General features: G+C 35.8%; 1 protein-coding gene across 1 annotated transcript; it reads right to left on the bottom strand.

The window, feature by feature from the left end:
* Nucleotides 1-9279: 9279 nt before the first annotated feature.
* LOC130648610 (uncharacterized) lies at nt 9280-10489 on the bottom strand. Its single transcript, XM_057454664.1, has 4 exons — nt 10033-10489; nt 9895-9990; nt 9456-9838; nt 9280-9381 (listed from the first exon to the last, which is right to left on the bottom strand). The coding sequence occupies exons 1-4, from the start codon at nt 10487-10489 to the stop codon at nt 9280-9282; spliced, it is 1038 nt and encodes a 345-aa protein (XP_057310647.1).
* Between the last annotated feature and the right edge of the window lie 13450 nt (nt 10490-23939).

Genomic DNA, 23939 nt, shown 5'->3' with positions numbered 1-23939 from the left:
CTGCAAAGCATTTTTCAAAACATTCCAATTGAAGATTAAAAGAAATTGCATCAAGACACCAACCATCAATCAGCTCCTCAGAAGTTATTGCACCATGCATCTAACTTTCTCTGCACCCTACGTTACAATCTTCCTTAGATAATTTCTTTGAAAGCTAGGAGTTGTCAGACACTAATATGTTTTCTTTATAGAAGAGCTGAGGTAAGAATATTTTAACCAGAATGAGTCAGCAAGGGGGCTTGACTACATTCAGTCTTGTCTTTGGAGAGTGACGACTCCACTTATTACCCTAGTCAAAAATAAAAACAAAATCAAATAAAAATTAAGTTGGCAAGGGGGTTTGATCATACTAGGTCTTGTCTTTGGAGAGTGACGACTCCACTTATTACCCCAATTAAAAAAAAGATAATAATAAGTTAAAAACAAAGAATAGCACAGTTAAACATAAAGTGGTCAAAGTTTACTTTAGGAAGATAGAAATGTCTAGTTTCTGTTGATGACCGTCCGCGGACCTCTTCGAGGTGACCCAGCTAGACATCCAGGATACTTGGTTCAGAAATATGGGTCGAAACCTACCTGTCCTTGGTTAAAGTTCTTTTCATCTTTTCAAATGTAAATCTTTTTATTTTTTTTATTTTTTTAATTAATTCCTTGTAAAAAGGGAGAATTGTGCTTTTTGAGGCATGTTCTCTAGAGGAATACAACCTCCTGCTTATTTCCAAAGACCTAACAGGTTGAGTTCATCATTGCGGTGGCTTGCCACCTCTTTGTAAATTATTTTCTTATTCCTCCTCTTATTCATCTTCCAGAGCCCAAAAGGAGCCCATCCTAATCTTGCCAACGTTTATGTCAATATCAGACTCCTTTAATTATATTTTCCAACCTCAGCAACTTTTAGGCGACGACAAGTGGTATTGTTCCCAGTGCTCGTCACATTAAGAAGCAACAGTTGAGACGAAAATATCAAATTGTGGAAGTGTTCTAGTTGTCCAATTGCTAAGGTATACATCTCTAAATAGGCCATCGTTTAAAGACAACAGGTTGGTTTTGTGCCTTCCAAAGAAAAATCACGTCTTGAAAAGACCATCCCATCCCTCTGAGGATGTGTGTTACAATAATTTAGAGGCATATTCTCTAGAGGAGTACAACCTCTAGCTTGTTTCCAAAGACCTAACAGGTTGAGTTCATCATTGCGGTGGCTTGCCACCTCTTTGTAAATTATTTTCCTATTCAATTTAGTTGGCACCATCAACGACTCCGGCACTCTAAGGGCAGGCCATTATTTTGGTAGATTCGTTGCAACTTAACAATCGCTCAGCTTATATACCGTTCTTTAGTAGATATTAGCGGTAAAAGACAACAGAGTTGTTGAATGTGTTTCTTTACGTGACTCTCTCCTGCAACTACCTCTCGTCAGTGATACGGACACAATGTTTAATCAGAACTACTCATTGTTAGCAACAATTAATCACTCCGGTACATTAACCGCAGGTCATTATTGGGCTTATGTTAAGGATCCTGCCACAAATTCTTGGTACCACTGCAATGATAGAGCGGTTTGCAAATGCTCTCCACCTATTCTCAACAACAATTCATGTTATATTCTTTGTTACGTTCGCTGTTGATCCGCTTTTTCTTTCTTTCTTATACATTTATCATTACGTTTATAAAACCTGTACTTCCAGGGTCATGGGGGAGGAAAATGTAAATCCGAGCGGTTTTATATTACCCCAGCTAGTTCATTCGAACCAGTTTGCCGTCAATACCCAGAGGGTAAAGAGTTCAGCTCACTCTTCTCTGGTAACTTAAAAGAAGCTTAGCAAGGGGGTTTGCTTTCAGCTTGTCTTTGGGTGTAACGACCCCACTTTTTACCCCAGTTCAGTAAGGTGCCCAAGTTTACTAACTTGGTCTTCAGGCTTGACAACCCTGCTGTCCTTAGTCAAAATATGTACAGGCTGGTCCTGTCATGACAACCTCCTGTGTAAGGCTGAGTGTTGGGGCCCTGTAACACATGTGGAAAGCTACAGCCAGAGTCACAAGTTCTGGCGCACAGGAGGGTTTTATATAATTCTTTTTTTATATTATATATTTTTGACATATACATTTTTTCCATTTGTGTTTGTTCTGTAACCAGTCCGTTTATGTTGTTAGATCTGTCTTGTGTCGTATTGTTTGTGATTGAAGGATTGTTTTTTCTCTTTAAGATTTTCTCAGTGAATAGTTATAGGTCCAAGTTGGACAGTACTCATGCTTGTAATAAGCAAGAAAGTGTATTCAGCACCTTCTTCTGGGAGCCTAATCCCAATTTTATTTACATCCACCGTCCCTGTAGACAAGATACTTCAGTGCAGCTTGCTGTATTGTAAACCTTTTTCATCTTATTGTTGACCGCAATGGTTTCAACCTGACACTGGGAAAGACTAGTGACACTGGGAAAGACTAGGGACACTGGGAGAGACTAGTGACACTGGGAAAGACCGGTAAACTGTTTGCAACTGGATCGACATGACCGTTTTAAAGGACTCGATTGTGTATACTGATTTTGATTTTATTATAACCGGACCCTAATCCACGGTACGCGTCAACGGATGAATGGCTAATGGGTTAATTAGTCGCTAGCGAATCCTCACAGTCTTGGTGCCGCTGTGAAAACTATAGCCTTACCCTGTGCGCCAGGCAACGCAGGGCTGACAATCCTATCCTGTGCATAATCAACCCCTATAGTTATGACTTCTTTTATACCCAACTTCGAAAAGAATCATTGCAATAAACAAAATGATACAGTACTCCAAAAGCACTTGATGAAAAGCTGTAAAGTTGTTTTGGAGGATGTTTGTTCTCTCAGTGGTGCTGAAAAGCTTAAGATCACAATCTCTACTTCGGTTTCATCCCACAAAAGTAAATTGTGTCACACGGAAAAAAACAAACTTCAGAACCTCGATGAGAAAGCCCCCATTCTATGGGGTAAGATGAATGATAAGCGTTGGAGTGACTTAGAAAGTGCTGTGCATAGCAAGCTAAAGGCTTGTACCAATCTATCCATTTCTGAGAAAGTTAAAACACTCGAAACTTTAATTTACGAAGAGGCTTCAAAAATATTTGGTTGCCGCTCCTCAAATAAAACAAAAAACATTGCCAGTATTAACAGGCGTACAATACGTTCCATTAATCTGGTTAAGGAGAAAAATGTTCTGTTAGCGCAGATTGCCTCATCAACCATCAAGGAGGAACTAACTGCCTTGCAAGAACTGTTGCAACAAGTTCGAATAAAAATAAGGGTGATGCGTCGAGGTGAGAAACGAAGAAGAAGAAAGTGGAGCTTTAAGAACGCCCAAAAGGTTTTTAGGAATGATCCCTACAAAGCAGGAAAGGACCTGCTTAACCCTAAATCAGATATTCGTCTTTGTGTTGAACAGTCTGTTCTGGACAACCATAAATTATCTAGCTTATCTGATAATTTTCACGACTCTTCTCTTCCCCTTCTTCCAGGTCTTCCACCACCTCCGCAGATCAAGAAAGCTTTCTCAGCCACATCTTTCAAATTTTCTGATTTCGCAAGTGTTTTATATACGCGTAGGAACGCCTCAGCTCCTGGGCTAAATGGCATATCTTACAAAGTGTACAAAAAATGTACGAAAATTTCATCCTTCTTGTTTAATGTATTTAAGTGTTGTTTAAAAAATTGTGTTGTGCCTCTTCAATGGCGTCATGCCAAAGAAATTTACATTCCCAAATCCAAAACTCCTGTACCATCTAACCTAAAAGATTTTCGACCTATAGCCCTCCTAAATGTCGAAGGAAAATTATTTTTTAGTATTTTTTCAAGGCGACTAGAAACACATGTCATCCATAACAATAAGTTTATTAACACGTCTGTTCCAAAGGGGTGCATGGCGAATGTTCCTGGCTGTTGGGAACACATGTCGTCAATCTGGGCAGCTTTAAAAGATGCACGCTCTGCAAGAACTGATCTTGCCACCATTTGGTTGGATATCGCAAGTGCGTATCCCTCAATACCGCACAGATTAATCTTTTTTGCTTTGGAAAGGTATGGTATATCTCCTAGTTGGATTGCCATTGTAAAGGGTTACTATTCTGGGCTGTACAGCAAATCATTCTCCAAATCTGCTCCAAGCAATTGGCACCAGCACTTCAGGGGCATCTTCGCTGGCTGCACCCTGTCTATCGTCTTGTTTTTATCAGGCATAAATGTTATTTTGGAGTATACGCTGGCAACATCTGTGTCATGCTACATCACCTCTAACAGAGTATCCTTACCTTTAATAAGGGCTTTTATGGACGACATAAACATCATGTCTTCTTCTGTTGCTGGAACACAAGTACTCCTTAACAGGTGCACCACAGCTCTAAGTTGGGCCAATATGACATTTCGCGCTGAAAAATCCCGTAGTTTTGTGATCATCAAGGGAAGATCTATCAATAGCACCCCTTTTAGTGTAAGTAGCCCTGAAAACGACATTGATTTCTCACAGTATATCCCATCTATTCATGCCTCGCCAGTGCGATTTTTAGGCCGGATTATTGATTGTTCTATCTCAGACAGGAAGTCCATCAACGAATTGGAGGAAAAGCTGATAGAAGGGCTTGGTGTCATTAATAAGTCCTTATACACTGGAGCGCAAAAACTTTGGATCTTGCAACATCTTTTGATCCCGCGAATTCAGTGGCCACTGTTAATATACGAGGTCTCGATGTCTGTTGCTGGGCGCCTAGAGCAAAAGGTTTCAGTGTTCATACGAAAATGGCTGAACTTACACCGTTCCATCACAAACATTTCCCTATATGCTGACTCCTCTCCTTGCCCTCTGCCCATTAAGAGCCTCACTTCTATTTTAAAATCCACAAAGATTAGCGGCCACCTACTTTTGCGTCACTCCAAAGATCCGATTCTGTCAACACTCGATCCATCTTTAAAGGCAGGTTCTTGGAAGGTGAGCGATGCAGTTAACATAGCTGAGGGTGAATTAAAGTACAAGACCATAAGGGGTCCTGTACAGCGTGGACGAACCGGTCTTGGCATTTGTAAAGTGGAAGTAATACCACCAAAAACCACTCACAAGTACAGAAAGTTAATCGCAAAAACATCGGCTGAGATTGACGAGGAAAGCGATCTATCTAAGGCACTGCAACTTCAGGTGCAGGGCCAATGGACAAGATGGGAGAACTACGTAAAGTTTGATCTTTCATGGAAGAACATCCTAGCAACTCCTCCTAATCTCTTATCTTTCTGCCTGCAATCCACTTACGATGTTCTGCCATCACCAAGTAACCTAAGGAGGTGGAAAATAAATACAGAACCATCATGTTTCCTATGTCACAAAGAAATTTGCACTTCTGCTCACATTCTTGGTGCTTGTAAAACTGCTCTTTCCCAGGGTAGATATACCTTTAGACACGATTCTGTACTTACCCATTTGGTAGAAACTTTGAAAAAGTTCATTTTTGAGCTTCCTTCTGAACCTCCTAAAAATTGTCAAAAAATAACCTTTCTGAGAGCCGGGTCAAAGGCACATACAAAATCTAAAGTGTCAGGTATACTGCACCTTACCAAAGATTGGAAGATTGTTGCTGACACACACTCGAACTATGTGTTTCCTAGCCATATTGCCATTTCTGAGCTTAAACCGGACCTTGTGTTATATTCAAATGACCTTAAGCGCGTTATTATTGTAGAACTCACTTGCCCATGTGAGGAAAACATGAATGCTTGGCACTCCACAAAAGTTGCCAAATATTCCTGTTTAATGAATGTGATTATGGTTAATGGCTGGCAAGTTGATTTCTTCGCAGTGGAAGTAGGAGCAAGAGGATATTGTGCAAGAACCACCACTGCCTGTTTAAAAAGAATGGGTTTCACCAACAAACTTGCTTATTCCACTGCAAATGATCTCGGTAAAATCAGTATGAGGTCTTCTTTTTGTATCTGGCTGGCACGTGAATCCAATGTTTGGTCAACTGACTCCTTAATGCAATTACCCAAATCCAAGCAGGCTTTGCCCATTGTGGAGACCAAGGGTGTTTCATCTCGCCGAAAGGGGCCATCTAAAAAGGTTAGCCAAAATAAAAATGACACTCAACCAATTAGTGTCTATAAAAACATCGGTTTTTTAAACAAAGGCAACACTTGTTACGCCAACGCCATTTTGCAAGTATTAAGTACCATTCCAACACTCTGGTGCCAGAGTGGGTCAGAATCCTTTCATTTATCACCTATTGCGAGGTCTATTTCGCTTAACATGGCGAAGCTGAAGCAATCATTGTCACCTGTTGACCCTTCGAATTTTCTCTGGGCCCTTGAACGTCAAATGCACTCTGATGGGAAACTGGACTTCCAATTTAATACTCAGCAAGATGTAGCAGAGATTTTGTTTGTGGTTTTGGACGCCCTTAAGGGATTTTCCCCGATTGCTGCAGATAAAATCTCAACTGAAATCTCAATGTCCGTAAGCTGTAACACCTGCCTGTGCACCTCGGTAAATGTCGAAATGCAGGACATTTTAACACTGCCAATGACATCTAAAATCCAATCTTGTGTCAGCAAATTTTTAGAACCGGAAATTCTAACTGATGGAAACAAGTGGTTTTGTCCGCAATGCTTTGCACATAGAGAGAGTACTAGAGAAACGCAAATCAGCAGGAGTAGTGAAATCTTATTCCTGCATCTTAAAAGGTTTTTAAAACATGGTGAACATCTGGTAAAAGACAACAGAGTTGTTGAATGTGTTTCTTTACGTGACTCTCTCCTGCAACTACCTCTCGTCAGTGATACGGACACAATGTTTAATCAGAACTACTCATTGTTAGCAACAATTAATCACTCCGGTACATTAACCGCAGGTCATTATTGGGCTTATGTTAAGGATCCTGCCACAAATTCTTGGTACCACTGCAATGATAGAGCGGTTTGCAAATGCTCTCCACCTATTCTCAACAACAATTCATGTTATATTCTTTGTTACGTTCGCTGTTGATCCGCTTTTTCTTTCTTTCTTATACATTTATCATTACGTTTATAAAACCTGTACTTCCAGGGTCATGGGGGAGGAAAATGTAAATCCGAGCGGTTTTATATTACCCCAGCTAGTTCATTCGAACCAGTTTGCCGTCAATACCCAGAGGGTAAAGAGTTCAGCTCACTCTTCTCTGGTAACTTAAAAGAAGCTTAGCAAGGGGGTTTGCTTTCAGCTTGTCTTTGGGTGTAACGACCCCACTTTTTACCCCAGTTCAGTAAGGTGCCCAAGTTTACTAACTTGGTCTTCAGGCTTGACAACCCTGCTGTCCTTAGTCAAAATATGTACAGGCTGGTCCTGTCATGACAACCTCCTGTGTAAGGCTGAGTGTTGGGGCCCTGTAACACATGTGGAAAGCTACAGCCAGAGTCACAAGTTCTGGCGCACAGGAGGGTTTTATATAATTCTTTTTTTATATTATATATTTTTGACATATACATTTTTTCCATTTGTGTTTGTTCTGTAACCAGTCCGTTTATGTTGTTAGATCTGTCTTGTGTTGTATTGTTTGTGATTGAAGGATTGTTTTTTCTCTTTAAGATTTTCTCAGTGAATATTTATAGGTCCAAGTTGGACAGTACTCATGCTTGTAATAAGCAAGAAAGTGTATTCAGCACCTTCTTCTGGGAGCCTAATCCCAATTTTATTTACATCCACCGTCCCTGTAGACAAGATACTTCAGTGCAGCTTGCTGTATTGTAAACCTTTTTCATTTTTTTCTGCAACAAGGTAAATCAGGGGAGGAAATTTTCCTAGCGGTTGCAATTTACCCTGGCTGACCATTGATTTGTCAACTCACCGTGAAAGTGAAGTTTGATCTCTCCCTTCTCTTTCTTGAGACCATTTAGAAGCATAGCAAAGGGGCTTAACATTTTGTCTTGTCTTTGGGGTTGACCATCCCACTTGTTACCCCAGGCCAGTAGGGAGACCAAGTTCGCTCACTTAGCCTTCAGGATTGACGATCCTGCCGACCTGAGCTACTTTTAAAAGAGCCAATTAGGGTTATAAGTTTCTTCCCATTTGTGCTAATTTTTCGACGTTGATAGCAAAAAACCTCAATTAAGACTTGCTGGTCGTGTCGTTAGGCTAGTCCATTATAGCAATTATCTGTGTAGGGCTGAGTGTTGAGCCCACGTGTAACACATGGAAAGCCTGTTTTTTTTACCTAAGAATTCGTTATGAATTCCTTTAAAATTCATCCGTTTAAGGATATTCACTTTCATAAATTTTAATTATTTTATGTACTCCTTGATTCAGTTTGAATTGCTTGTTTTTATTGTTTCTGACTGTAGCTGTTGTTTATCATTGTTTTTGATCAAAGTCTTCTGTGGAAATGTATTTGTATTCGAAGTTTGTTCTTCTTTGTTCTTGTGTACTGTATTACTTTTTTGTTAGTCAAAGTGGTCAATGCATATTCTGTCAAGGAAGATTTAGGATTTATTCGGAATCTTAAAGGGTACAACCTCTACGTAGCCATAACCAACTGTCCTTAGACAAGTATTATCATTACAGCTTGCTGTTGTCTCACCTCATTATAAGTACACTAAATATACCTGAACACGTGCAATTAGACACGTGCAATTCCATCATTTGCCAATTTTTTTCCTGGAAGATGATATTTCTCCCCTAAAAACCTGGTTATTTAAACCTTATCCTGAAAGAAACTTAACCGAAGAGGAAATTTATTTATATATTTTTATTTATTTGACGAATCTTTTACAAGGATGGCCATTTCAGACATTATAAAGTGTGTTATAAAAATGGGTCCTTGAAATAAATAGGATAAGAAATATTTACTAATGATAAAACAAGAAAATGTAAATAAAAACGGTCGATATAAATAAATAAACAGCAGAAAACACACAGACGAAAGGCTGAAAAATGAGTTGATCAAGACGAAAAACAAAAAAATAAACAAAAAGCCATAAAAAAGACTAAATACGCAGATATTATTCTCTCAGTTGCGACTTAAAAGTATTGTATGATTCACATTTTCTAATGTCCAACGGGAGTGTATTGTAAATATGTGCTCCAGTGTAACAGAAAGCTCCACGAGAATATTCCAAACGAAGATTAGGTGATTTAAAGCTATTTCTGTTGCGTGTGCTTCTTGTGTTGTTTGTTTTTGTGAAGTAATTTTCAAAATTTTCACACACATCGTTGTCCAAGCAGCGGCGAATGAAATTTCCAGCTCGCATTTATATCATATTGACAGTATCAGGAGGTGTCAAGAATTGATTTCCAATAATTAAAGTTGCTCGTCTATGTAAAGATTGGAGTTTGAGTAGTTGTGTCTTAGAATTCTTAAGGTGGTGTCAAGAATTGATTTCCAATAATTGAAGTTGCTCGTCTATGCAAAGATTGGAGTTTGAGTAGTTGTGTCTGAGAATTCTTAAGGTGAAAAAATCCGCTTCATGTTAATACTGGTTGAATCATTGTTTGAAATATTGCCAATGCAGCTTTTTCTGTAATCAGCGGTCGAATGCGATATAGTAAATGTAATCTACCGGAAGCTTTTTGATGCGTTAAATCAAAGTTGCTGCTCAAATTCAATGATGGTTCGATAAGTACACCAAGATATTTATACGTGGATGTTACCCTCACAGTTTGGTAGCTGTAATTTTTTGAACCAAATAACATTGATTCAATTTTTCCTGCTCCAAGATTTAAAATTAATTCATTTTCCAAACACCATGCAAGTACATAATTCATGTCGGATGAAAGACAGGTTTCTATGATCTCTAAGTCCTTACCAGCAACAAATAAAACAGTATCGTCTGCATGTTTGACTACTTCACAGTGTTTCACTACGGTACAAAGATCATTGAGAAACATAATAAATAGTAGTAGGTCCAAAATTGACCCTTGTGATACTCCGCTATTGACTGGATGTTCATCAAATTGTATTGAACTTGCTGAAATCTTCCAAACAAATAGTTTGTGAACCACTCGTGTTCGTCTGCAACAATTCAAAAACTGGTTAATTTTGACAGTAGTTTACCATGACTTAATGGGTCGAATGCTTTTGTGAGGTCTAAAAATACGGCACCGACCATTTTGCCATCGTTAACCTTCAATTTCACAGTGTCAATAAAGATTGTTGCAGCCAGTTCAGTTGAGTGATGAGGCCTGGAACCGAACTGGTTGTTCTTTATGAAATTCTTACTTTCCAGATATGTAGTCAATTGTTCATGCACAACTTTTTCAATCACCTTGGATATAGCTGGAATAACAGATATTGGTCTATAGTTATTAACAGATGACTTTGCTCTAGATTTAAAAAGTGGTAACACTTTGGTGAGTTTCCAGTCACTTGAAAAAGTTAAAGTTTCAAAAGACATGTTAATAATGTATGTTAGTGGTGAAGCGATTACCTCCATGCAGTCTTCGAGTAACCAGGATGGTAGATCATCTAGCCCAACAGACCTTTTACGTTTTAATGATTGTAGATGTTTCATTGTTCCATTAACGGTGATTGGTTTAAGTCAAGATTTTGGGTTAGGTATACTCGGTACTTCTTTATGATATTTCCAAACGAAGTTTGTCAACACAAAAGCAGATTTTTTAAGTGAATTTACAACATTAGAAAAAAATCTACAAAACTACAAAACGCATCAATAGAATGTTGATCGGTTACCAATTTCTCGTCGATTTGTATAGTAATATTCACATGATCTGTAAGGCTGAGTGTTGGGCGCCCTTAACACGTGTAAAGCTACAGCCAGGTTCACAAGTTCTTGCGCACAGATCCTTGCTTGCTTTAGTTTCAACCTATACGCGCAAAAAATATTATGATTATCATAAAAGATAAAATTCGATAAAATTTGCGATAATCATAAAATTACCGCCATGAAATCCATGGTATAGTGGCGATATTTGCGCCCTTCTTGTGTCAAGGTTATCGCCGCACAACAGAACGGTAAAAAAACGTGGTTAGTTTGTTGCTTCATATACGTTATACTTGTTCAGATAGATTCAATAGAATAAGAACTCACTGTATTAATATGGACTAGTGTATAAACCCCGTGGATAAATCCACTTAGGCAAAAGGTCAATAAAAAAAAAGTTGTTTTAGATGTGTTGCTGACGTCAGCAGTGCAGTGCAGATAAAAAAAACATTGCGAAATTTGTTTATTCTTTGTCTGTAATGTGTAGAGGTTGAAACACTGGTCAAAATAACGTACAGAATCATATGTTCTTGACGAACGCCTAATGAGATATCAGGGATTAAAAATTTTGCTGACGTCAGCAAAGAACCGTCAAAACCCTAAATAGATCTTGAATCGCTAATCAAGAAAATGTATAAGATGATGTACCTTTGAGAAACGGTTGCAGAAATATTAGGGTTTAAAGGTTTTTTGATGACGTCATCAACCCGTCCATTCCGAAACGGATTCGGGGATCCGGGTCTGGGAAAATTACCCAAATTGATCTTAGGTGGTCCCTAGTTACCCACGCGGTGAAAAATCATTGACGTCACCACCTCGTTTCCAAGTTATTTGGCCTCAAAGTTTTGGGTGCACTGTAATGGTTTCATTAATTTAATATAGGATATTGACGTTAAAGTAGTGTTATTTTCGTCGCACCGTAACGTCAGAAAATTTGACATATTAGAGATGCATTTTTCGGCAACATCAAAGGAAAATGAAGACACTTTGCCTGTCACAGACACACAGACAGACACACTTAGCGTATTATTATATAGACTAGTAGATTAGGCCCGTGGAAAAATCCACTTAGGCAGAAAAACAAATGAAAAGTTCTGTCATTTGAATTTTGATGACATCAGCAAATATTTCAGTATATTGAATATGCCTTTTACTAAAAAAAATAATCTGAAAATGCATAAAAAGAAAGTATATAAGTCATAATTTAACAAAAAAGTTCTTAAAATCTAACACAAAATATCAAATCGCATGAAATCCTCCCAACAAAACGTCAGACAAAATATGAAAAACAACGGCGTGCAAGGTGTAAAATCTAGTTAGTAGAAAGTTACAACATTGACAGTCACAACCCAGACAGTTACGACAACAATAATAATAATGTCAGAAATAACACATCTCAAATATGTATACATCTTATTATGTGATTATGTTGAAAACCTTCAATATTTTAATCTGAAATGTCAAAAAGAAAGGCTTGCAACAGTAAGCACAGATCTATGAAATAAGTTCTTTATGCATTTTAAACATTGTCTTTTCCCTAAATGCTTATACAACAATACAACCTGAACAACATAAAAAAACCAAACTTAAACAAACCCAAAACACCAAAAAACAAAAAGTTAAACTTTGAAAAATCATTTATTCGGTTGCATACCATCCTCTCCCGCAAAAATATGCACAAAATGTAAAAATTAACCGGTTAACAAAACAATTTTTTTGTCTCATGATCCGTACTGACTTTACCAAACATTTTAAACTGAAATGTCGAAAAAGCAATGAGCAAGGAGTAAATTTCAAATCAACAAAAATCATTATTTTGAAAACATTGTATATATATATATGGTCCTTCCTCACAAAAGTTTACAATAAATGTAGAACACCAAGGTTTATGAGGAGCAAATCAAAATATGAACAAAAATCAGTTCAATTGGCATGTTTTATATTGTTTTTACCCATAAAATCTTCCACAAAATTGATATGAAACCCATCAAATTCAACTGAGAAAAAGCAGCCATTTAAGTGCATACAAAAATACAACTTGGAAAGTGTAAAATATCAAATTATTATTTTTAGTATATATACTTGCATATGGTCCTCCCTCACAAAAGTTAAACAGTTTCAGTCTGAACATTCAGTAATTTTTTATCATCACCAAATATTTATTCCCGTAATTACATTACTTACAGTTAGTTTAAAGCTTAAAAAAAGTTTATAAAACAAAATATAAAAAAAATCCAACTTCAGCTCACAGTCTAATTGTACAAAAATTTGTTCTTTCAGTATTTTGCATGTGGTCTTTTTCCACAAAAGTTTACACAACATTTAAAAAACAGCAGTTTGCAACACAAACAATATAATCGGCAACCATACTATTCTCTGCTGAGAAATTTTAACCACAAATGTAAAAAACCCAGGTAAATTTCCCAAAAAATGTCAACAAACTTTGTAAAAATATCAACCACTACCCTTGTAAAAATATATAACCTTGTAATTTACATGCGAGCTTACAGAAGTTTAACAGGATGTCAACAACAAAACAATAAAACTTACTCCAATTAACGCACACACTTTAGTTTTACAAAATCATTCCTCTTCAAGTAAAATTTTTCCTCACACTACCCTAAAAGTTCATTAAGTCTTTGAAAGATTTTGTGGCTTGTTACATCATAATTCGTGCTCAAATAAGATCCCTAAGTTGGACTACTAAGGTGGATATAAATAGCTAAAAGAGGAATAACAACATTAATCATCAGTTAGCTAGCTAGGTTTAGATATGGAGCTTGAAGGTAACATTAGATAAGACAGATACCCAGTTAAATATAGTTAAACTGGGAAGACGCCAGCAAGCTATTTATGCTTAGTAAAACACATATAAAGAGAAACAATAGCAATATAAAAATTATGACATTTGCAGTAAGTTCAACAAACCAAAAGTTTCGCTAGCACATTTGTTTGATAACATTAATTATGCAAAAAAGTGTAAAAAAAAACGCGGTAAAATATAAAGAATTTGAAGCTCTTAAGTGACTTTTTCCTGGCAAATGCGAGTCTGCCTGACACGTAACTCTAGCGACATAAAAACATAACGTCTAAAAATATCTAAAAAGTTCTTACTATTTGTGAATCCAAATCTACTTTAAACCCAAGCTTTCATTTTCTACTTCTAACTTTTCTTTACTACTCCTAGCTCCACTCTTCATTTTCGAATTAACTTCTTGTGGCTTCTAACTTTACTTGTGTACTTCTATGTTCACATAAAATATATATAAAAAAGAACAGAGTGTAAAACCAAATGGCAAATTTTTAGGCTAATTAGTCAAATTAAAAATGCTAAAACAAAGTTTGAGTCATAATTCATGTTACAACAACAACAATCAATTTAACAGTTCATTTTACGTCAATTTTTGCACTAAATTTCCAACACAAAATACATATTCTAAATAATTCCTATGATTTTCCTCAAAAGTTTAATCAAAATATAAAAGATGAGAGGTGAACGACAAAATCAAAGTTTGCAGAATTTAATTATTTTGGTATATATATGTCTATTGATATATGCCCTTTATAACAATATTTCAATCCAAAATGTGAAAAAGAAAAACAGTTTTGCAACAGAATCAGTTATTCTGATGATATTGCATACACTTTTTCCCCACAAAAGTGTAAAAAAAGAATGGTTCTAGGAAATACTTCTGATTCAACAAAAATCAGTATTTGTATCTTGTACTCATTAAATATTACTCAAAATTTCAAAAGAGTGCGATTTGGAACGCATCAAATTTATAAATAGAGAGGGATCAGTCATTTCGGTATGTTGTACAGAGTCCTGCCCGGTAAGAATTTATACAAAATATAAAAAAGTTTTTTCGGTGTTGTACTCCCTCAAAAAACTTTTCTTAATAAGACAAAATGTCATAAACAAAAACATTTTAGTCAGAACATCTAGAACAACAAAAATCACTACACTTAAGGTGCAAGAACTACTACATGTTAAATAAAAATCGTTTCGTCATATTCCATGTAACCGATGTATATAAGTTTAGTTACACAAAATGTGAAAAATACATTATTTGCATACACAAAATGTGAAAAATACATTATTTGCTTAAAAACAGTCCTTAAACTCTTCTTAAATATTATGTAATACTTTTTTAAAAGTTGTTGTGGCTTGTTAATTTAAGCTTAAAATGTCAAATGAAATAAGTTACAGTCACATTCTTAGCAAAGACCACTAAGATAACACTACGGTAGCTGGCTTAGCTACATGTAAAAAGCAACATAAAACTGAAGCAAACATAAGCTAGCTACAGCAGCTAATAGCTGGTCAGTTGAATATAAACTGGAGACTTAGCTAGGTATAAAGAACATGGCTACATATTTATAAAGTCCGAGCTAGCTAGCTATTAGGTTGTTGTTGGTGTGGTTGGTTTTATGATGCTAGCTAACAAACATGTCTCGCATCAATAATATCATCAAAACTGAAAAAAACATAAACAAATCTTACAGAAACCTTTCTATACTTTATTTATATACCATGCCCCTTTTTAAATGCTTTTGTAAAGATTTATTTTGAAGGAAAGAGTAGAAATTGCTTAAAAAGAACAGCCATCTTTTTTGCAAACATAATTTCCGTTACTTTGTGCTAGAACTTCATTTAACAAACCACATAAAACTCGCAGCTTTTCACGACAAAGAAGACATAATTTTTTTTCGGCGACTTCAAAGAGAATTTCGGCAACATCAAAGGAAAATGGCGATATCAACTTTGCCTGTCACAGAGACACGGAACTGGCGTATTATTATATAGATGTAAATAAATCAGGTAAGGCTTACTTTAATGTAAATTAATGCTATATGTCGCCATTCTAAACGAGTTGTAGGAGCTATACGTAGAAAACTTTTAGCTTTAGTTTTAGCAAGGCTGCTAGCAGCTAGCTAATGGCTAGTTTACAGTAGCTTTAGTCAGCCAATGCCTAAAAAGTAGCTAAAGCGCATATGAAGAGCTTCTTCAGAGTAGCAGACCTTGATTTCAAGTGGCACCTCCAGCTGGGCTGCTGAAGATGTATATAGAATTTGCCTTGGATTTCTTTGTTTACATTTTCAGCAGAGGTCTCTAAAATCTGCTAAGCAGGCAATGCTAGAACCCCCTCAGGCCCTGCCCCCTGCTCTATCTCTTAATGAAGCTTCCCCATAATGAACTGAAATTAGCTAGTATGTACACGGATATCCGACAAATGTAACTACCCAATGTAGGCTTTAATGGAACTTGCTTATATACCACGGAGGCTGATCATTATTTTTCTCATCTAAAAAACAGGAAATTTACTGAGAAAAACATGAGAAGACAAAATAAAAGTTGCTTTTCAAAAAAATTCACAAAGAATATTTTTAGCGATTAAGTTATTTCCAGTAATTTCGCTAATGACTTGTTTCCTGTCCTTGGTGGAAAAAATTGCAACCGAGAGCTCAGAATAACTTTTTGCAAAGAAGAACTATATATATTAAGCAAATTAATTTCTGAACATTTTATAAGAACACCAAGACTGGGAATGGTTAAAACATAGGAAGAATGACAAATCAATATTTTCTCTTTTTTCTGAAAAACAATACATAGGGAAAATGCATCCTTCAAGGCAAAAGAATCAAGTTTTTGAGGAAGAAAAGCTTTCTACTTTTACTGTTTTTTTTTAGAAAATTTAAGTTTATATACCGCAATGATCCGAATAAGCACTCTGCTTATTAAGTGCTGGGTGCTTATTGAGCTTTGAGGAAACTACCTGGGCGCTCATTTGAGGGGGCGTTTAAAAAAAGCTGGGTGCTTAATCGAATCATTACATTATTCTTGCAAAAACTTTAATTGTACCACAAAAAAATTTTTCCCGCGGAATGCATAATTTTTATGATATATATAGCTGAATAAATATTTTCTTCCATTATATAAGTCTATTAAGCCGTAGTTTTTTAAAAGATTTATAAAATATTGAACTTAATAACTTCTTCCAAAATATTATGCAACGAAGTTAAGTCTGTACGGTTGTCAGGATGAAACATTCTACATTCCCTAATTAATTGGTGAACGGGGTCATAATCTCTATTAAATACAACACTTTTTTAAAAAGAATTCTTAAGCAATAACCAATCCCGAAATTGTCAGTGTGGTACGAGCATGGAAAGTTGTAATGTACTTCTGGAGCAACATGAGGGTGTAATTTCATTTTCTGCCGAATTGCATCACTTTTTTCCATGCCAACATAACTGACTTCAGTACCATCTCCGCCAAACCAAAATCAATGATTTTAACTTGTAATTTAGGTTTAGTCTTGATTAGCACATTATCTGCTTTCAAATCACAGTGTATTACTTGGTACTTATGCATAAATATAACTGTATCTACAATTTCCTTTGCAATTTTAAATCGATCCAATAATGATAGAGTATTCACCTGATAATTGTATTTTAAAGTATTTCTTAGTGGTTGCTCCGCTTCACCAAAAAAACTCAACACTAGGGAAAACGGCTCCTTATCTATCAGTCCTATCAAAGTTGGTAAACATCTATGACTGCGCACACTTGAAAGCATTTTCGCTTCATGTTCAATACCAATAAGTTTTGTTCCAGCACGAAACTGCTTAATGCGAACTCTGAAATCGTTATAAAATCCAACAAACGTTTCAGCAGATACACCATTCCCAATATGTCTCCGTGGACGTTTTTGAACCATTTCATTTGATAAATACATACATGGTGGTATTTCAGTCACATTAACCTGTATATTTTTGGTACAGTTTTCCTGGCTAGACTTTTTAGTCTGTATTGCCCTGCTGAAACCTAGAAAAAAAATTTTCTTGCTGAGGTGTGCACTCTATACTAGCTACTAATTTTGGCAACAGACCTAATAGCTAGCTACTGTACTGGCCAAAGCTTTTTGCATACCTTTTTCAGTGGCAGCAGTCATAGCTTTAATGTGGCGGTAGTACGAAACAGAGTTTGATGACATTTTTTGCACATTGGTAAACACCTTTCTCACAGGATTTCCCAGCTCCTTGTCAGATATTTTACCAACAACAGCACCAAAAATATCTTTCTTAAGATCTTTGATTTTCACCATGCTGTCAAAACAGGGCACATACATACTTGTGAGCCTAGAATAGAGAAAAAAAGCTATGACTATCTTATTAATAAATGAAACAAGAGTAACAAAGCAGATAAACAAAACAATATTTCACTTTTTTTGAATTTCATCTCTCTTGTTGGAACACTTGGTAAACTTAACTGGCAGTCGTGTCACGCGTTTTTATAATTCGAAACTTGTAGTAGCCACCTATGATAAAACATGTGATGCAGTAAAATAAGGAGAATGTACAAGCACATTTTAAATGGTTAAACAATTTTAAAATTACACATATTAATATACAAATGTGGACATTACTATTTTCATTTAAAATGTCAAAGCACCCAAGTACCGATTAGTACTAATCAAGGTCGGTAGAGTTTCGTTTGAGTATCGATAGTATCGAAGATGGTTAAAACAAAGTAAAAAACTTATGATTATTTACTTATTTCTTTTAAAGTATTATCTAATACGCAGACCCTTCGTCTACGGTAGTGTGGTTGTTAGCGTTTATAAAGATGGGGGACTAGGTATGAAGTTAATTTGCCCATACCCCCCGTTGTGTCGCGTTTAGAGCTATCGAAATTCCTAAGAGGTTCATCTTAGATGACCTTTATACCATTTTTCTGCCTGTGGCTGGAAATAGTAAAAATTTTCTCTTTTCGACAGTATTACCTGTGTTGCCCCCCTTAAGCAACAAATATATGGGTTTATCACACATACACCCATACTACCAACCCATGCTACGGGAAAGGGATGATTGATAACAACAATGAACAGCATATGTTAACTATTAGTCCGGTGTCCTACCTACAGATCTTCTATTCTGCAGAGTTTGAAATCATTGTTTTTAAATCTAGCTTAAGCGGACGCCGTCTAATCGAAAGCAGAAAGCTTTATAAGACGGACAGTGGTACAGTGGAACCGCTTAAGGCGGACATCCTCTAAAGCCGACAGTTCTATAAGAAGACGGACAATTTCTGTCCCCCGGACAAATCCTATTGGAAACTCTTATAACAAAACCTCTCTAAAGAGGACACTCCATAAAGCAGACACACAAAAAAATAGTTTTTCCTTATTTCTTTCCTAAACATTTATTTACAGCAAGCGATCGTTCTTGTATAATAAGACTCAAAAAGACGGACAAATTTTTGCATTAAATAAAAAGTCTTACTACTTTAACGGCAGAAAATATGGCGTACAGAAACTTTCGCGTATCTAAAAAAAAACGCAAAACTTGTGGAATAAATTTTCGCGTTTTGCGGTTTTTTGAACAAATTTCGCGGAAATAACTTTCGCGATGAGCAAAAAATAAGATTTTTTTCATAATTTTTATAATTTTTTTTTTGTTTGTTTAATGTAATATTCAACTTTTCACTCAAAATCAGCTTCGTGACCAGCTTCTTTAACTTCACCAATGTACCAATGAATTTTGCTATCAGTAGCAATTCAAATTCTTCTACCGTGTTATATTGAGCCTGTAGAAGACAGAGCCGTTGACAACCTTCTCCATTTTGTAAGGACTTCACCCACGGTCGTGAACACTCCACCTGTTTCAGCGCAAATTAGAAAAAAGGACAAAGCTGTGACAAGTGCTGGAGGAAATAAAGATATTTGAGACGATTATAAGATCGTATACGTATTAATTAATAATATCCATCCATCTGTCATTATTTTTTTTGATAACAATAAATTTCAAGAAGAGGCCTTAAAGAAAAAAAAATATTTGATTTCGCGTAAAAAACTTTTGCGTTTTAAAATTTGTAAAGGGAAAACTTTCGTGAAAAAGGGTCAAAAACGCAAAAGTTTCTGCCCTTAAAGTATACACCGTATATATAAAGCAGACATTATAAAAATAGAATGACGACAAAAAATATCCATCAATATTTTTACATTGTATTTCTGCCCATTAGTCTATTTTTTTGTCAATTAATGCTTTTATGCCGGAATACATTGTCCTTAATTAGAAATATTAGTAAAGTAAAGCTTGTAAAACCTTATTTTTTTCATAATTCTGCCTAAAACTATGTTTTTGAAACATCTCTATAAAGCGAACAATTATTTTTGCACCGAAAATTACACTGTATAAAGCTCTTGTTAAATCAATTCAACATTTCATTCGATATGACAAAATTATCATGTTGGATAAAATGTTGGGTCGCTTTAACCAAACGCAAAAATAGCAAATCAAAAAAAAATGTGTTGGATGGAGAGAAAAAACCTGAACACTTTTTCCAAACCAAATTTATCCAACGTGTTGGGCCGATCGGGAAAAAGAGAGGCACCAAAAAACCAAGTTCATGCAAATTTAAGGGCCAAAGTAAAACACATGTTATAATATTTATTTTTGCTGTAAAGAACAAGATCTTATTGGTCGGCTTTGTTTTGTTTTGTAATAATATCGTATGTTTTTGCAAACGAACGGTTTTCAGGAAAAAACATTCTGAAGCATTTAACAAGCGAAATTTTTGTAACCTCTTACGCGTATTATACTCATATAAAAAAACTGCAGATCTTGGGCTTGAGCTTGTTTTTAGTTTTAGTAAGCGGTAGTTATTTTTGTGAAATTGGGCCAAAAATCTTATTTACATGAGCTATTTTTGCTAATATTGTGGGCCCTAACAGTGTTTTCTGAAGGCGTTATTTTTCGGTTATTAACTGTTAAATTTACCCTGGGAATGAATTTTTACAGAATCAAATTTTTTGCGTTTTTTTGTAGTACCGATTTTTCAGCATTTTAATTTTGCGTTGAGTTGAACGGAATTTTATATTGTCGGTTTTGATTTAATTTATATGCAATAAGTTACCGCCCGTTATCAAAATTTGATCGCCTGAAATAGAATTTGTTAATTTTATATCTTGACCTGTTATGTCTTTTGTTGTCAGGGTTATTGTATAGTTCATTTATTATTATCTTATGCTCCTTATATATATATATTTGTGTCATTAGTCAATGCATTTAAAAGATAGAACGAAGATTAAAAAAACGAGGTTAAAAATATTAAATCTTAAAACTTAAATCTGATGGTCGCGCGAAGCGGCAATCATTTTTGACGTCACTATGTTGCTCGTGAAATGAAACATCTTTTTCACATCACCATCCTCGTCCCCATGTTCCCTGAACCGTGTTATTAAAAATATGTACTAAATTGATATGCAAAACTTCTTCAGTTCTTTGTTATGCATGTTAAGTATTATTCAAGTATTATTTTTCGTAGATTACATTTTGGACATTGGGAAGACCTTAATTCTGATATAGTTTTAAGAATACGATTCACGATGAGTTGTGTTACGATGGTGTATTGTCGAGACAACATATTTCGCAGAGAAAGGGGCGACCAACCAAAATGCAGTTATTTTGTAGGGCGATACCGGGCCTCAGCTGGTATTTAAAGGTTTTTTAGGTTTTCAAGCATGTCTTTGTTGGAAAATATTTTGTACTTAGCGAGATATTGAGAACAGATCAAAACCATTTTTATTATTACAACCATTTTTATTATTACAATTATTTTACATGTACAAAGCAAGCATAAATAACCTCGTCGTCATTACAAGGGATATACGGGAGTAGTTCCTTTGGTGAATTTTGCGTTTCGATTATACAAAATCGTCCTCCATAATAGCCGTTTTCATGGGAATCGATGAAGAATACTTTATTTCTGTCCAAAAACAATGAAAAAGCTTTGCCTCGTGCAACGACCACGCAAAAACTACTTCCAGCTGTTTCTTTCTCACGATGCTATTGCAGGTGAGGTGCGAGTGATAACTCGCTATCGTTGTTGTAATAGACATTTCTTTCTTCCGTAACAGTGACATCGATTCCAGGTGGTATTACTTCCATTGCTTCCATAATATTGATGAAACCCGACAATTCATTAAAATTATATAAATAATTGCCAGTGTCTATGGCTCCACAAAATAATGGCAAAAACATGTTTATGAAGGCTGATTGCTTTGACAGTGTCAAATAATTGCCAGTGTCTGGCTCCACAAAATAATGGCAAAAACATGTTTATGAAGGCTGATTGCTTTGACAGCAAGTTTTCACGGCAATCTATGCTTGGTTGACCCATAAATTCAACAGAAAGTTCTTCTCCAGCGTTCACTAGCAAGTCATATGACACATTTACGAATTCCATACTTATATTTTTTGGTTCGGAACATCACTGTCACTGTCACTGCGCTCACTATCACCATCAGCATGGCTGTCGCCGTCTTCTCTATCATTTTCATTGTCACCAGATTCTTCAACGTCGCTCGCATTGTCACTCTCACGTAACTTAGGCATGTCTTCGCCAAGTATTTTGCTGAAATTGACAGTACCTTCTTCCATTGCCCTTTGACAAAATGCCAAACCTTTATAAGAGCTATTTTTCCTCTTAAATTGGCCTAAAGTAGAAACAATAGCATGAATAATGAACTTTCATAACAACTATTTTTGCACGCATAGACAGTCTGCCAAGGTTAACCGTTTATATAGAAAGAATATTACAAAACAAGCTTTAAGCACAAGGTTTAGTCAAAAAATACTTACAGGGCAGACTTCGTTTCGCAACAAAGAATCTCCAGAATCTTCGATCATTTCGTCACATTCAGGTGAACATAAGAAAGTAAAACAAAAATTTGAAATTTGATTAAAAGCAACAAACATTACAATCTTCGCAATTACATCACAACAAAACCAGTACCTGTGTGCGGTCAGGTACATTTTCAATATTTCAATATACATCAAAAATAATTAAATACATTGTAGAGATTTATATAAGCTTACATTGCAATTCTGCTATCAATAGCTGCAATTTGCCTTTTAATTCTTTTGTTTGTGAACAATAAAAGGTGAAATAACTTTTCATGTCTGTTAATAACAACGAACATTCTTCTAATAAAGGACACTTCTTTAAGTATAATTCAGCACAAAAACGGCGATCAGCAGCTAAAAAACATTAAAAAAATCGAAATAATTCTTGAGATGTATTAATTTACGATTTGCAGCTGTCGACTTTTCTTTTTCCAAAGTTTAACAAAAGTTATTGGTTTTGGCGGACGGTGTCAATGAATGTGGCTGGTGTCTTGCAGGAGGCAGGGGAAGCTTACTCAAGGGCCCGCACCAGATCCCAAGCATGAGTGAATTTCACCAATCCTCGTGTTTCCACATTCATAGGTGTTTGTTTCAGTACGGTCGAAATCCATTAACTTTCCGATTATCCCTGTAAAGGGGAGAATGCAGAAGTTCTCCAGCAGCTTCTTATTCTTTGGAGAGAAACCTCCTTTTTTTAATTAAACTTTCCTCTTAAAAGATTAGTTTTATCTGCATTGCGATGTAGTTACTCCTATTCTCTTTATCGCTGTGATATGAGACGTCGAAACAAAAGTCATCGTCAACATACACTTTGGAAGTTGTGACAACAGACGTTAAAACAACGTTGTACAACATAGAATCAAAACCCCAATTCAATAAATAAATAAATCACTAATCAATAAGAAGAAGGTCTTAACGAACCGGTTCCGTATTCATAGTCATTTTCTTGTCGATTCCAGGGAAAACAGCCTTTATCACAGTTTTTATACACATCGTTTGGTTCAATCAAATTATATACAGCACAATAATCAAACACCAAATCTTTAAGCAACTTATTCGTAGCCCCTAACTTGGTTCTGAGGACATGTCTTCTTTTACTCGTATCTGTAAAGAATTACAAAGTCTCAATGTTACTTTGAAATGATGACAGATCCTTCTAATTAACAGAAACCATACCAACCTGCAACTTGTTTAATTGTAGCTCCCCAATAAACGTTTTCCATAACACGCTTTTCGATTAACTTTTCGAACAGGGTGCCCACACATTCTTTTTTAGAGATTCATATGAACTTGAAATAATTTGAGGCATAGTTTTCTGCAATGAAATTAGTCGTCTCAGTTCGTCAATTTTGTCTTGTTTTTCAAATTTCAGAAATTGGTAGTAAGTTTTAGCTTTGAGCGTTTTCGGGAAAATAAGTTTCCTTAGTAGTTGTGGACTTAAACTGAATGAGATCGGGTCACCATGGTCATGCAGTAGCAACAGCATTTTTTCATTACTTGCCAATGATGGGTATTTGAAGATCTAACGCCTATGCAAGAGAAATTCAACA

This window comes from Hydractinia symbiolongicarpus, chromosome 7 (genome assembly GCF_029227915.1).
Source record: "Hydractinia symbiolongicarpus strain clone_291-10 chromosome 7, HSymV2.1, whole genome shotgun sequence".
Taxonomy (NCBI): domain Eukaryota; kingdom Metazoa; phylum Cnidaria; class Hydrozoa; order Anthoathecata; family Hydractiniidae; genus Hydractinia; species Hydractinia symbiolongicarpus.
The sequence above is the reverse complement of the archived record's forward strand: the minus strand, read 5'-3'. Positions and strand labels throughout refer to the sequence as shown.